The sequence below is a fragment of the Anopheles gambiae genome, chromosome X (assembly GCF_943734735.2).
Source record: "Anopheles gambiae chromosome X, idAnoGambNW_F1_1, whole genome shotgun sequence".
In the NCBI taxonomy this organism is placed as follows: Eukaryota; Metazoa; Arthropoda; class Insecta; order Diptera; family Culicidae; genus Anopheles; species Anopheles gambiae.
In genome coordinates, this window is record NC_064600.1 from 19,364,767 (window position 1) to 19,379,554 (window position 14,788).

A 14,788-nucleotide genomic window follows, 5' to 3' on the forward strand; every position below is an offset into this window, starting at 1 on the left:
TGCTCGCTGCTCTTGGTGCTGTTGCGCTGAGGATGAAGATTCTCGACGGAAGAGATTATACGCTGCATCTGGCGTGATTTGCAAGAACACATGTTTTCCGGTGCTTTCTCCATTAGCATGTGAAAGTTTCGAGTGGATCTCTCAAGTAGTTTTACCGAGTTTGTTCGATAACCTCGCGCCTCTTACCGGGAGAATGGTAGATATGCTACTCTATACAGGGGGAAATTGATTGTTTGCTCTATCTGAATTATATTCGGTTACGATCCGAAAAGTTTTCGCATTGACTATTGCGGCCGAGTAGTTCCGAGTAGTTTATTTTTTATTTTTTGTTGCATCAAATTATTGCCACAAGAGTTGCATCACATTATTGTTCTGTAGGTCGGTTTCGTTTGCAACAGCTTGGAAAGCATACTAGACTAGCCGCATTCAGTGTACAACCGGATGTGGGTTCATGTTGCTGGCAGCGATATGCGCCGTGGTAGGTGCGAATGGCTTTTCTTTTCGGAAGACGCGACTCGCTGCCCCTGAAATGCCACCCAAGACGTTCATAATCATTCAGCGGCCATTGCAGTAGCAACAACTAAAAACCCTGTAAAGAAAAGAAAAAAAGGTCAGTACAGGGCTTTTGGGTCCGACTGTGTAATAATAACGATTAAGATACATTCGCTGGTAATTACTGGCCAGGGACTGTAGAGGCAGGCCGAAAACTGGTGCGCTGCGCCCTATGGCGAAGTGGCGGCGCTTTAACAAGCGTGTCCTGCTGGCAGACCGGGGCCTCCCTCTGTCGTGTTGGCTTTACAACTTCATCATCATTCGAGCTAGGTATCGGGCTCGAAAGGTCGCAAGGCTCTATCCGGCTGAAGAGGTTTATCGGAATATGCAGGGAGGGTGAGGCAGCGAGGAGTCCAAATAGGGAAGGTAAGAAGAAAAGTAAATAGAGAAATAATAATGATAATAAAATCATTCGCCTCAGCAGTGTGTGTTTGTGTGTAGCTGTCGCCGCCACAGGGGGAAGACCTTAGGCATGTTGGGAGAAAAAGGACACAAAAGACAAGGAAAAGTTTTTGTGTGTATCCTGTGGCTTCGGTTTGCATCATATGCTCTCAATTCTCATGGATGTGCATGGGATGGAGTTGAAAATATTCTAACATGTGATTAAGGTTTGTTACAGGGGTTCCCGTCAAATGTTCTACATTTCTTCTCAAAGTGTTCAATATATGGATCCGTTGAATTGAAGAGTTTCTGATGCCTAAAATATGGTAATATATTTATAGATATGGTAGTAAGTAAATAAATAAAATAAAAGTACAAGAAACCCTGAACAAACCCCTTATTCTGAGGTGTTGATGGTAGAAAGAAAATTATGACGAGGATGCATAGAAAAGGTAGGCAGGAAGAAAAGGTACAAATAACAGGAAAACAAAGGTGAATAAGTTTAGGACCAGGGCAGCCATGCGGAATGGAGCGCGCGGAGGCTTTGGATTTCAAGTCTTTCCTTCCATCCAAAACGCCCTTACACCCGAACAGGTAGGGACTGCAGCTGCATATGTGCGGTGTTTGTATAAAAACAAGCACTCACACTCGCAAACACACATACTGCGCTTAGTCGATTGCTGATGAGAATTGTGCAATGGGAAACTTTGTCGGGCTCATTCTAATGCTGAGTCTCCCTATCCTAGGCGAGCGAGGCAAAAAAAACAAGCCTTTAAATTGCATGAAACAGTGAAATCAAGAATTTCTCGAGTCGTCAAGTCGTTGTATGTGTTTTGCCGCTCCGCTCAGGATTTTGGAGTAATTATGCTGCAGGCAACCCTACCAAAGGACCTCTCGACGCTGCAGCAATGTCCTCTGCGCCGTTCCATGCGCTCTTTTTGGGAGTACAAATGTCAGAAGACTTTGGCGTCAGAAGCGGGTTCCGGGTTGAAGTCGATGCATTAAGCATCAAGAATCACGGGAGGTTCTATTTTGCTGGTGGTGCTGCAGCAACACAAAGCAAGCAGAGCGCAGAAAACAATCGCACTCCTGCAACAAAAGCATCATCATCATCGTAATCATCCATTCCATGGACCGTGGAGTGTTGATCTTTGGGGTGGGAGGTGGTGTTAATAATGCATAAACCGCAACTTTTTGCAAGGAGATGATGCTGTTGATGATGTGGTTTCGGTTGATTGCATAATGGTTTGCTGCTTATTAAGAAACAATTCTTAGCAAACATGGAAGTTGAAGAGTTCGGGTTTGTAGGGCTTAGGAAAACAAGCTTTGATCAAACTTAGCTTAAAGGACATTTTAGCCTTTATTTAAGTTGTTGGTGCTTTATTCACCGAAAATGTGAAATACTCTCATAATTACAAGTAAATAACAGATATAAGAAACTCTAATTTAATAGCTTAATTGGTAGCTATCCTTTAGTAAAACAAGAATTACGCAGCAAAATAATAATGACCAATGTTGAAGAAATATTTCAAAACACAATTTTCTAAACTACCGCTTCACAACACTCCCTGGTCTGTTTGTTGTTCCAAACATAGTAATATTACCGTGCCAGGTGAAGTGTTGGATCTCCGTTTAACTCATTAAAAAGGTTTAGAGGAATGCTTCAGAGTTGGAATGATTTCTCTAGCAACAAGACCCCGTACACGAGTCATGCCGTACGATACGCTACGAATCCTCGCTGCTTTCGGTTGCGGTGCCGCCTTTCATCATGGATGTCTTCATCCAGCCTTACCTCTGGATACCGTCATTGTTTAATGACGGTCCAGTATCCGTCAGGTGGTAGTCATCGGTTGTTGATGAAGACGCCGGCAGCGCACCGATGATGAAGCGTCCTCCAGGAGGTCCCGTTTGTTGCCGTACCGACGTTTTCATACCGACCCGGTAAGGGATTAAAACGAGAAATGGTCATGATTACCCGTACAAAACCGGGTGTTTTTGTGTACATCTAGCATTTTTTTTTGCTTTCTCGCAGTATAAATATTCTGGTATCGATTGATGGTAGGAACGTTGACTGAAATATGCTTATACTTCCCGTGGTATGGTATCAACTAGTGCCATTTTAAGTTCCCCCCGTTTTGCCCGTGTTTTGTCGACAATGAAGGTGAATGAAAAATGGTAAAGCATTTCGAAATTGAAAAACTGCTCCCTATTTCCACCATACCGGAAGGCAATGGGCAACAGGAGTCATGACTTTTCTGATGCAAAATGACACTCCAGGGAAATTACAGTGTCTCACCATACATACGCACACACATCCCCGACGAAGTAAATCCCAAATGCACCCAAGATAAGTGTGCAAAACAGTGGATTTGCTGCTCCCAGTTGTGTGCCTGTGGGCATAAATACAACTATTAAAAATGGAAGCAAACAACCTAGGCGGGTGCGCTGAGAAGATATAAAAAGGGGGAAAATCTCTCTTTCACGCACTTAAAATCATGATGCAAGAAGAACCATTGCATTGTTTCACTATATTCGAGATGGGTGTTCTACTGTTTTTTTTTGTTCTTCTTTTATGTGAACACGACGTCCCCCGGAACGTGGAGAGTGTACACGTGCGCATCACCACGCACACTGGTAGTTGGGATACTTGGCAAGGGCGCAGTGATGCTCGAGCGGCAGCTAATGCGAGAGATTATTTTATCGGAGACGGGAAGCGACGGGAAACCAATTAGGGACTGTTTTGAGTGCGTCAAGTTTGGATGGAAAGGGGGGAAGTCAGCCAAACCAGGGATCTTCTGCCAACGGCAGCACGGTTCGATAAAGCCTCGTCTACACGGTGCCTTAGTAAGAACGTTCCAGCATTACTGTTCCAACTGAGCATTGTATAGTGTCGATGTGTTTGAGTGTCTTGCGATTGCTTTTGTTAGTTACTCCTCTCGCACCCCCTCCCACTCAACCAGCTGTCATTATGAAACGGATGGACCACGTCTAGCTGTCAATTTCTGGCACTTTATCTTGTTTTATCGTTAATGTTCCAGTTTAGAGAGAAAGCACACACATAAAATACTGACAGGTAAGGCGTTGTAAAAACGCGTGCGTCTAGTCGAGTCCTCAATCCTTCTGTCGGTGCGTTTTTGCGTGCCTGCTGCCCTATGTTCTTCGAACATCCGGAAGCGCACTGGTATCGAAAAGGGGCGCCCTTACACACACTGAATATGGGGTACAGGTTCTCTTTTGTCTAGAAACAAGCCGATCACGCGGGGGTGAGTGTGTGTGTTATGCGTGCCTGGAAAATTTCACTAAAAGGCTCCTAATTGGTATCGAGGGAGTGTGGTGGCGGCAGTGGCATCAAAACCACCTAAATTGTGTTTTTCCACCGAAAAGCAGACAACTTCCCCGGGGGAAGATACACCCGGGAGGATCCCTTCGAATGCCTCATTGCCCCTTTCGAGCTATCCGTCCAGCCAGATGGCTCTAGGGAGTTTACGGGTTTTTGTTGCTGTTATTTCCCTTCTTTTTTTTTTGAACACACGCTCTTCAAGAGGTGAGTGATCGTGGCTGCAGTTGCGGGTTGGATATCATAAACCAAAGAACCCTGGGTTCATATAGCCTCTCTGAACGTGCGAGGGTGGATCTGTGTTGTCGTGCTCGAGAGTTCGCGCTTCCGTTTTTGGTCGATTTTTTTTTGTGAAACGCAAGCGACTGAGCAATGGAGACATTCACCAATCTCAGGGACATGCATTCGTTGAAGATTTTGACTGTCGTAAAAATGTAAAAAACGCTCTAAATATTGCTATCGTCAACGCAAGACGACTCCCAGAACCGAACGTGCATTTTAACGTCCCAGATACGATCTGTCCGAGAAGGGCGAACAGCAGAAAACTCGAAGTACCAAGATCTCAATGACACTCCAAACAAAACCTTATGCTCCCCACATCCGTACCAATAACTCTGGAACCAATAAACCAGTGAATTACTTTCCAATTCGGACGCCGGCAGAATATGCATGATCGTAAATGACAAGCGCGCTCCTGTGTGGATACGCCGTTTGGGAACTTCATATGCTCTTGCAATCGCAAAAGAAGAGATGCTGGCCATACCATGCGAATGAATACACAAATCAAATAAAGTATTTCAAGTCGCTGGGATGTGTGTCGGGGGATCCGATCCAAACGGAGGTGTCCGTCGTGGACATACTGAAATAAAATAATAAAAAAGCATTGAAGAATAAAATTAAAGCGAAACCCAATGGGTACCCCGGGGTAGAGCGAAGATATGCGCTGTCCCGTGGTTGAGCACACACATTCTTGCTCGTAAACCTCGCTTCGTGCTGCAGACCGGCATGGAAAATCCCAATGTTATCTGCTTCATTTGGGTTTCGGCACGATTCTCGATTTTATGTGCTGCCTTGATGGGTTCCCCCTGGTCCTTGGTCCTCGGGCAGTCCTTCTTCCGTGCCGACCGATCCAACTCGGGAGATGAATGCCTGCGTTCGGGTGCATCTTGACATTCTTTGCATACATTATCGGCCACCCGCTCTCCCGTCTGTTCGCAGGCTCCAAACGCGCCCAAGGTTCGCACAGTGTGTCTGAACGTGACTCATCTTTCCCGTCCGGAAGTGCCTGGCGGGACGCGGTAAATGGCAGCAACGGTTTGCTGAAGGTTGGAAATGAAATTTATGGTCACTTCCAGTGCTTTTTTAATCTGATTTATACCACCGGTACGTATCGTGGAAAAAAGGCCCGCAAAGACTCGGTGTGTGCGTGTCCAGTTTTTGGAGAGCGTATTCTTAAATTTTTAGAAGATGGAAGTCGATTTTGTTGCAAAGTTGTAACAAAAATGGGTATATTTTGAACTTCTGATCAGTGCATCACAATTCGCGAAAGATTTTGAGACTGCTACTGAATAGCTTTGACCAAATAGCGGCCTCTCCGGATTGGACTCTCATCCTTCAACCAAACAGCCAGGACGTGTTACGCATTCCTTGCCTTGCAGCACTGCAGTATCAACTGCGCATAAACTGTGCCGATGGTAGGCAAATATTTTGCTGGAAAATCCCTCCCAATGGTGGGAAATAAATCCCAGGAAGGGTCAGGTACTCGCACTCTCCGGCAGAAGGATTCGTTTGTTTTGACACGTCCGCTGCTGCACAGAACTGTGCGACCGGGGCACGTCCTAATCGGCACGTCATCGATACGCGAAGCTAAACGTGCCATCAGCATGTCCTGGCGTACCCAAAGCTGAACCTTTTTGGAACCAAGAGTCGTTATGGTTGGTTCTCACGCGGGATGTTTTTTTTCGGCATAGCACGAAACGGATAGATGGTTCGTGCGGTAAACAATTAGCCACCGGCTCGAAGGTCTCGTACGGACGTTCGTGGGTGCAATAGTAATAAAATGAAGAGAAAAAAAACGGCGAACTACCGGTTTCCGATGAGACTGAGATTTTGTGCATGTGCATCTGTCATTCCCACGCCCTGCCAGCACGGCGGGAGGATTAACCTTGGGTGCTTGGGTGGGTTGTTTTGACACATGTTGAGCCTGTCTGTGAGATCGTGCGGAAAGTTGCCGAGGTTTATATTCCACCTGGGTAGTGAATTACATGGATGCAATGTTGGAATTGGGTCTTACATATCCTTTCTACTAGGTTTTTTTTTTGCGTTGTATTCAATGCAAAAACGAACTTTCTGTTGGTAAAGATAACCTACGAATTGCTGAAGCAATGTGCATCGTTTATTCTGCGAGATTGATTGTCTTGGGGCGAATTGCAAACTCAAGAACGCATTGACGGTGCAAGCTTGTGCATACAGGTGCTGTCTCGGCGCACCGGATGTCACCGGTGAGATAAAGAAAAAAGAGCGATATTATATTTTGCCGCTCGAGCAAAAACCGTTCAACGACTGCTGAGTCACGTTCCATTGTTTGATTGATTGTTTTGCGGCGGCGGTGGTGGTAGTCCGCGCGGATTGGCCAAAGCAATGCGCTGTGCAATACACAGCAAATCATGGTGAATGTTGGGAAAGATTGTTTAGCATCAACACAGCAATGAGAATTTTGCATAATATCTTCTCCCGGCCCATGTAAGCGACCATTTCTCCTTCGCCAGCCCGCTGGCAGATGGCCCCACGTCCGACGTCTGGTTCGTTTCCGTTTGTTTGGTTAAGATTCGATTTGTGTTTGGTGTGTTTGCTTCCCGTTCGTGCTGCGCTGCTGCCGGAAAGACGGACGGAAGCTGCAACCTCGACGCCCTTGCGGGGCTCGCCAGTTAAGTGGATCATTTATTAGGTCTCGGAGCTGTTGGAAAGCGGGAAATCGGGATGCAGCGGGAACAGAAACAAAAAACAACAACAACCGGTACCGGTAGGAATAGGTCACGCTGCGGCAGCAGCAGCCGCTAAAAAGGCATTAGAAGTGGGGAAGGGGGCAGCACGAGGCGAGAGGAGAAGAAACAAACTCCCTGACAATGACAGGGTTTTAGGGCTTAAGAGCGCTCTCTACCGCACCCCGTAACTGCTCGGGCGAGCCTAGCGTTGCAGTTGGATTTGTTTTGATACTCGGTCGCTTATCCTAGCTGCTTAGATGCTTAAAAAACTAGCAGGGAAATCGAAAGATAAAATTAGATCGATGTTCCAATGCCCTGCCTCGCCCTCGTCGAGTGGCGGCGCCCCATTATCATCCTCATTATAGACTGCTTCGGTCGCTGTTCCGCCGTTTCGGGGTTGCAAGCGTGCGCGCGCGTGTGTGTTTTCACTTCCCCCTTTTTTATCCGACGCACGTCGTGACAACGGCAGCATTCGATGCATGTTCCCGGGATGTGCCTAATATGCGCCAGCCTCTGCTTCCTTTTCGTGGTAAGATTATATTCTACTTATTCTATATTTATTTTGACAGTTATTAGATTGTGCGTGTGTGTGCGCTTTTTTCCCCAGTCTGGGGAATTCGATTGGATAGCATGGCGAGGGATGGTTTATGTTTCGGGGTAATGATGTTTAGGAACCCATTTTCAGTAATGAACCAAAATGGTGTGTTTCAAAATAATTCCTTATTTAGTATTAATTGATGAAGAGCAGGGCGACACATTCACTAGTAAATTGGTCAGTGAAAGAAAGGTAATAGCGTCTCGGCACTGTTTTGTATAGACGCTAAATCCAGTGACCAACAGAAAAGCATTGCTCTTTGAATTCAAATATCAAGCAGGCCAGGATTTTCTTGAACACGGAAAAAAACATTGGAAGTAAAAGCATCGGGATATTGCACGGTACGTTCTGGATGGGATATCGTTTATCTTTATTTCAAATCATGAGAGGAAGCAAAACAATCTATTGTATGATTTAAATTGACAAACTTCCTGCTCAACAGAGCACACACGGGCGCAAAAACTATTGATGCTTCAGAATTAACGATCCCTTTGTGGGCGATTGCTCAACACATTCCTCATCTTCATACAAGAATCAGACTCCATTTCTCCAATTTCTCTATGTACCGCAACGGACTCTACTGCTCATTCAAGTGGTACGCTGACTCGCAGTGTTTTTTGTTTATGTTTTTATTTTCGCCCCTGCTGCTTGCTTCTTCTTGAATGCTTGCGCTTCTTGAAGAATCTTGAATCACAGTCAGCAAATCGAGAGGGAAGAACCAAGAAACGGCCGAAGCAGCAGTACAAGCACAAACAGCTACAGCATGCGTTTTGTTTGAACGACGCCCGTAAAAGGGGTTTGTCGCTTAGTCTATATCCTCTCGTGTTATGTCTGCCGTGCCATATCAACATCGTGGTGATGTTTTTGTTTTCCTTCCCCGCCGCCCACGCCTCCCCAACGACGGACTTCGTTACCGGGGTACTTTGATTTGCCTGAGCTCGTTAGAAATTGTTGTGTATATTTAACTAAACCTTGCGCTTATTGACTCGTGATGCTGTTTAGTTTTCGATGACACAAGTTGAAGCGTGGAGCGAGAGGGAGAGAGAGAGAAAGAGAGAGAGAGAGAGAGAGAGAGAGAGAGAGAGAGAGAGAGAGAGAGAGAGAGAGAGAGAGAGAGAGAGAAAGTGCTGAGAAAAAATAAACACATAGTCAAGAACTACTGCACATGAAGACGATTTGTATTTGAACTATACCTGGCCATTAGTATTGTGTTTGTTTATCCGCTGAGTGAGCTGTTGCTATAAAAAAAAGAACTGCTGAGACCGATATGGTTGTGCTGAGGTACGGCAAAAGCCGAGACGACGACGGTTCTGAAAGGTATTGATTTACTTCCCAAAAGTGCCCCCATTGGACCCGTCGTTTGAAGTACGCCAGCGGCAACTGATAATAATAAAATATCGACGCCTCCATGCAGCCGCTAAGCAGCTGTCAAGTGCGGCAAGAGTTGCTTTGGGGGTAATTAAACGCTCCTGGAGGGCAGGTTTTTTTTTTGTTCTTCCTGAAGATCTTCACCCAAAGCGGCCATTCTTACCCGTTGAGAAAGCGTAAAAATTAGAGCAATTTGTCACCGCAGCGACCAACACGTGTAACGTGTCGGTGATCCTATTTATCACAACAATACTCAGGAGAGCCCGAATCGTTTGGCGGTCAAGTTGACGATCAGGTTCGGGACGGTTCCGTCCGGCGGGAATTAATGCGACAGGCCTGTGGTACGCGTTCCGGTCTCAGCTGTTCTCTCACCAATCATGCTGCGGGAGAAATAGCTCACTTTGTACCTTACATCGTTTGAGAAGTTTCAGCAGCGGCAATGTTTCGTGGACGACGCGAGTCTGTACGATTCGGTTCGACGGGATGCAGTACCATAGAAAAAAACAGCGCGCTAAACGGTAACTCGATAGGATGTTCAGAGGGGGGTTCAGGTTTTATTCTGGAAGAGCTTTGTACAAGTGACACGGCTTGACGTACCTGCGCGCAGCAATAAGACGCCAACTCCATGGCTGCCCGAATGCAAGCGAGGTCGGCCCGTTTGGGAAAGGTTATTCGATATTTTTTACCGGATTCGGTGGAACCGGGCTTTTATTTCGGCTCTATTATTTTCACCTTCAGGTCGGGCCAGGCGGGTGTGAATGTTCTAGCACAGCGCGGAAGAAGTCTTACAGCACATATTCACGGCGGGAAGGAATCTGTGGAAATGGTTCCCGTACCGAGATGATTGTCTTACAGCGTAAAACAATCCGATTGTTGTAGCGCCTCGGGTAGCAGGGAATTGGAGTATAGTTGTTTCTTTCTTTTTTTACCGCGGATAATGCACATGCACACCGAGTGGGAAGCCCTCGGAAAGCGGAGGGATCTTCCGAGGGCTGTGATTTTCAATACGCTTGCTTGGCTGCCTTCATGCGTCCTTTCGGTTGGTATGTCCATCCGGTATCTGGTTCCAAGTGCAGCGCGCTTCTCAGGAAATGGATGCAGAACATAAAACTGGCACGGCGAGCATCGGCAGCCAACCAGTGTGAGTTATTCATTGGTAGCTCTTCCAGTTGGAAGCGTTATGTGGAAATGGAAAAGAAACATAGTTTGCATGTTTTATGACACCCACTTAAACTATTTCCACCCCACTCCCTGCCACAAACAGTGGAGCACTGTATTTCATTCCCCAAACCCTCCTTTAGCTGAGTGTCGGTGTACAGACATGCTTTATTAATTCAAGCTAATACGAAAAGCTATGCGATACGCGTCTCACGCACTTCAAGCTGGCTCGGGAAAAGGAAGGAGAACAGGGAAGGCAACAGTCGAAAGATAAGCTGTAGCTTCCCGTGCGGGAGCGCGGAAGAGTCATTAAGCGCCTAGACCACCTTGCTGGCTCGACCACAAAGGGCGCATACTGGACCCCGGGACACACACGATGTCGAAGATATTAACGGCTGCTCTCCAGCATAATTGCCCAGGGGGTTTCGAGGCAAACCAGGAAGTGATGCTTCAACATCACACCCGACTGGACTGGTGAACATCAATCCATCAGCACCGACCGCTGTCAAGCAGCTCAATTGGCCTGGCTACTGAACCGAACGAAACAATCGCGGCGTAGGTAAGAGTGTTCTAGACCACCCCCGGGGACCCCACGGTGGGTTGTTGCCAGATATTGGGCGGTTTTTGCGCCGATAACAATCAGCGAGAGGCCATAAAGGGGGGGGGGGGGCAGCTTATCGGGGGTCGTTTTTGGACTGCCTCACGCGAATGATGGATGTCAGGGCGGAAGAGCAGGTTCGACAACCGTTGACAGGATGTCTTCAAATCTTGTCAGTGGGCTTCATCACTAGCTCTCCGGGGCACGTGTGAGTTCCAATTCCTACTCTCGGTTCCAAACTAATCTTCACGAGCACACCGATACGCCTCTGCGCATCCCTGCTCGGTGTGACGACTCGCTTCACTTCACTTTAATTGATGATTGTTTAAGCACCCCATCGCATACCACAAACGCACGGGGACAACAGATGCACATGAGGCACTGTGCACAAACTCTAAATATATACATGTTGCATTCCAATAGATGGGGTAATTAACTTCGCTCCTCCACTTATTTCTCGTCAATGGCATAGCTACGTGCGGAATAATAATGGACGCACTCGCGATACAGCTGTTTTTAAGAATTTTCTGGAAACTCTGGTAGAGTCGTCGCGCACATTCTTTCGCGTGCTATACTAGTCAATTATATGGTGGCTGGGGGTGAGCATTTTGACATGCAAGTGTTTTTCTCCAACAATTGGTTAACACAATCATTGGTTTTTTGAAGACCATTTAGAATTTAAGAGTTTTTCCTTGCTTATAAAAATTAACTAATTCCTTACATGACCACATCCATAAAATGACCTCAGTGTGTGAAGAAAGTTATAAATACGATCAAAATCTTTTAAACGATTTCATATCGTAATTATTAGTTGATCTTTGGAAAGCATAGACAACAGACACGCTAGGAAGTATAGGACGGTAGTAAAGTCTAGGAGTTGTTTGAATATAATAATAAAAATAATTTGCATATTAATTTATTATTATTATTTTTTTTTTATTAATATATCTGCCTTATGGGCTACATATATGTAACTTAATAACTAAACTTAACTAAACTAAAACTAAACAACCCATGAAACGCAAACTTATAATAGGCTTATCTTGATAAACTTCCGAAGAACTTGCCATGGTGCTCATAGCCGTCGAAATACTTCGTAATACAACTGGAGCGAATTTGGAGAAAGCAATTATAAAATGTGGCTTTAATTACAATACTGCTCGATGTTGAATGTTAAGCAGTTAAACATCCGATGAAACATTATTTTTGTATATATGTAATGGAATAAGTCAGTTATTTCGCCTTTCCTAGGCCTAAATGGGGCGAAGCCATCCTGATTTCCACAAATTTTATTTTTTTCCAACAATTTTCTAAATCTTCTCAAAATTGCTTATACTACATTCACCTACTCTGCTTAACTAGTGTAATTTCGGTGAGCCACTAGTAGTAATCTGATCCTAAATATCAGTGGGGATGATTAATTGGATTTGAAATGCTTTTGCGATAGTAAATGGGAAAGTTGTAAAACAATTTGGATTGTAAAAAAGGGGTTAATCTAGCGATAAGAAGATGATTTTGCTGTTTACGTGTGAACTGTAAACACATATATAAGAAAGCCCGCGAAAGAAGGTCACTAACTGCAAAAGCGTGGTGTTGCAACCCGGTTATTGTCGAAGATGGCATCGAAAGGAAACAGTTTTCAAACGCTGCTTGTGTCTCTGGTGATAGTCCTGGTGGTGACAGACCGGTGCCGTGGAGCTCCCTCCAGCGCTTTTGTCACCGTTGCGGACAATTCGTTGTGTCCGGCTCCCCGGTGCGTTACGTACGAAGAGATCAACACGCTGTGGGCCGTTCCAGATCCACTATATTTCCTGCAGTGTCGTCCCAGCCCGCTAGGAGACTGGACCTTGCAGCGGATGCCCTGTGCGCCGGCAACGTTGTTCAGCTACCGGCAGCAGGTGTGCGTACGTCCCGATTACTGGGAGGGATGTGTAGAATTGACAACGAGTACTACCAGTCCCAGCACCACATCGCCGAGCATCGCTACTGACGACGATACGACGATCAGCCTCATAAGCTCGACACCGACTGACCAAACAACTCCCGGTTTGATTGACTGTGGGCTGCCACAGTGCGTAACCTATGAGGATATCAACACACTGTGGGTGCACCCGGACCCAGCCTATTTCTACCAGTGTCGTCCTCTCGGCGGTGTCTGGTCACCTATCGAGATGCCGTGCGCACCGACCACACGGTTCAGCTTCCGCCGACAGGTCTGCGTGATCGAGGCGGAATGGGAGCTACCGAATTGCTAAGCTAGCTGCAGTTGAAGGGGAACTGGGGGAGGTACAAATAAACGGCTTAAACAGAGGGGGAAAAACACACAACTATGGGTGAACACTTTGTCCGATACCTTCCGAAAGCAGCGCAGATAGTGTACAGAGAGGAAGAGGTACCCTCCTATCAATCATTGTTGAGCATACGGTGTTCCCGGAGCGGTACATTTCACTTCCTGGCTCCTCGGATCGGTGCAAATAAGCCAGGGCCAGATCTTTTTGCCAGTACCTATATTACGCACCCACATTCAGTGGGCTCGGGAGACTCCATATCCATCCCAAGATATGGTACACCACATCAGCCACGTCACAGCGCAGGAATGTATCAACTGCAGCGACGAGGCACTTCCCAGCAGAGACGCTGGGGTTAGGAGAAGCGAAGCATGCCGCTGAACCAAAACAACACCCTCTCTATCTCTATCGCTAACTGACCCTTGGATTCTTGTGCAGGTTCGAGTCGGGTGAATCTGTGCAACTTCAGGAACCTCAGGAGAAGCAATGGTAGGGGAGTGCGAGCCCCTTAGCAGCTTTTGACAGTTGAAGTATGATTTATTGAAGTTTCGGTTGATTGTTACCGCTGGACGTACGACATCCTTTAGTCGCAGATAACGGGATGGGACCGACTGATGCGATAAGAATCGCCCAGGAGGTAATGTGTCATTAATCGGGGAAATCGGAAGTTCGCCCTATAAAAGAAAGATACCCGCACGATTTGGCGAGCACTTGACATTCGCGTCGCCGTATGTTCGGCTAGGGTTTTGTTATATTGGAGGAGAGCTGTCGGCATCTGTGTGCCTGGAATCGAACGTGCAAGCGCGACGTCTTCGTCCACTGTTGAGGTGTGGTAGTGTTAAGGAGTTCAAGGTGCGGTGTCTGTCCAGGGTCTGAATAGTCAAACAGCCGAACCACGCTCAGCGTTGCCCAGTGTCTGTGTCAGTGTGGAGACAGTCTGTGAAAAGAAAACAAACACATACAAACAAAGCATCCTACCTACTGTCTGGGGTATGGCCTCGAGCGGAGGCGATCGTTGGAGTACACTGTTGTGCAGTGGCGCTGTTCTGCTGCTAGTGATCGGGTGCTGTGCCGGCGAACATCAACCAGCCTATGTTAACCTCTGTCAACCGCGCTGCTGGAGCTCGGACGATCGGGACGCCCGTCCGCGGTGGCCGGCAAGCGCTAGCATCAATCAGTACTGGGAGTGTCTGGCGGACGGAGGCGTGTGGTACGCACAGCTCCGCACCTGTCCCGCGGCCGGGGCCTGGTTCGATGCGACCAGCCAGCTGTGTGAGCAGAGTGACGAACTGCCGGAAGACGGTGTGGCGTGCCGCCGAGTGTACCCCACCCAGCAGTTGGCTGACGGGAATGAGCTGTGCCCGGAGCCGAGCTGTGCCTCCCAGGAGCTGATCGAGACGCTGTGGGGCTATCCGGATCCGGCCTTTTTCCTGCAGTGCCGCCCAGTGCCGGATGGTAGCTGGCGGCTGCAGCTGATGCCGTGCGCGCCCGGCACTTGGTTCCACTTCCGGCACCAGGTGTGCGTCA

General features: G+C 47.1%; 2 protein-coding genes across 2 annotated transcripts in view; both read left to right on the plus strand.

Moving 5' to 3' along the window:
* LOC4575961 (cation-independent mannose-6-phosphate receptor) overlaps positions 1–14,788 on the plus strand; it is a 96,972-nt gene that overhangs the window by 73,746 nt on the left and 8,438 nt on the right. The window lies entirely within an intron of this gene.
* On the plus strand, positions 12,533–13,300 carry LOC11175954 (uncharacterized). Its single transcript, XM_003437118.2, has one exon. The coding sequence runs from the start codon at positions 12,590–12,592 to the stop codon at positions 13,226–13,228; it is 639 nt and encodes a 212-aa protein (XP_003437166.1). The 5' UTR covers positions 12,533–12,589; the 3' UTR covers positions 13,229–13,300.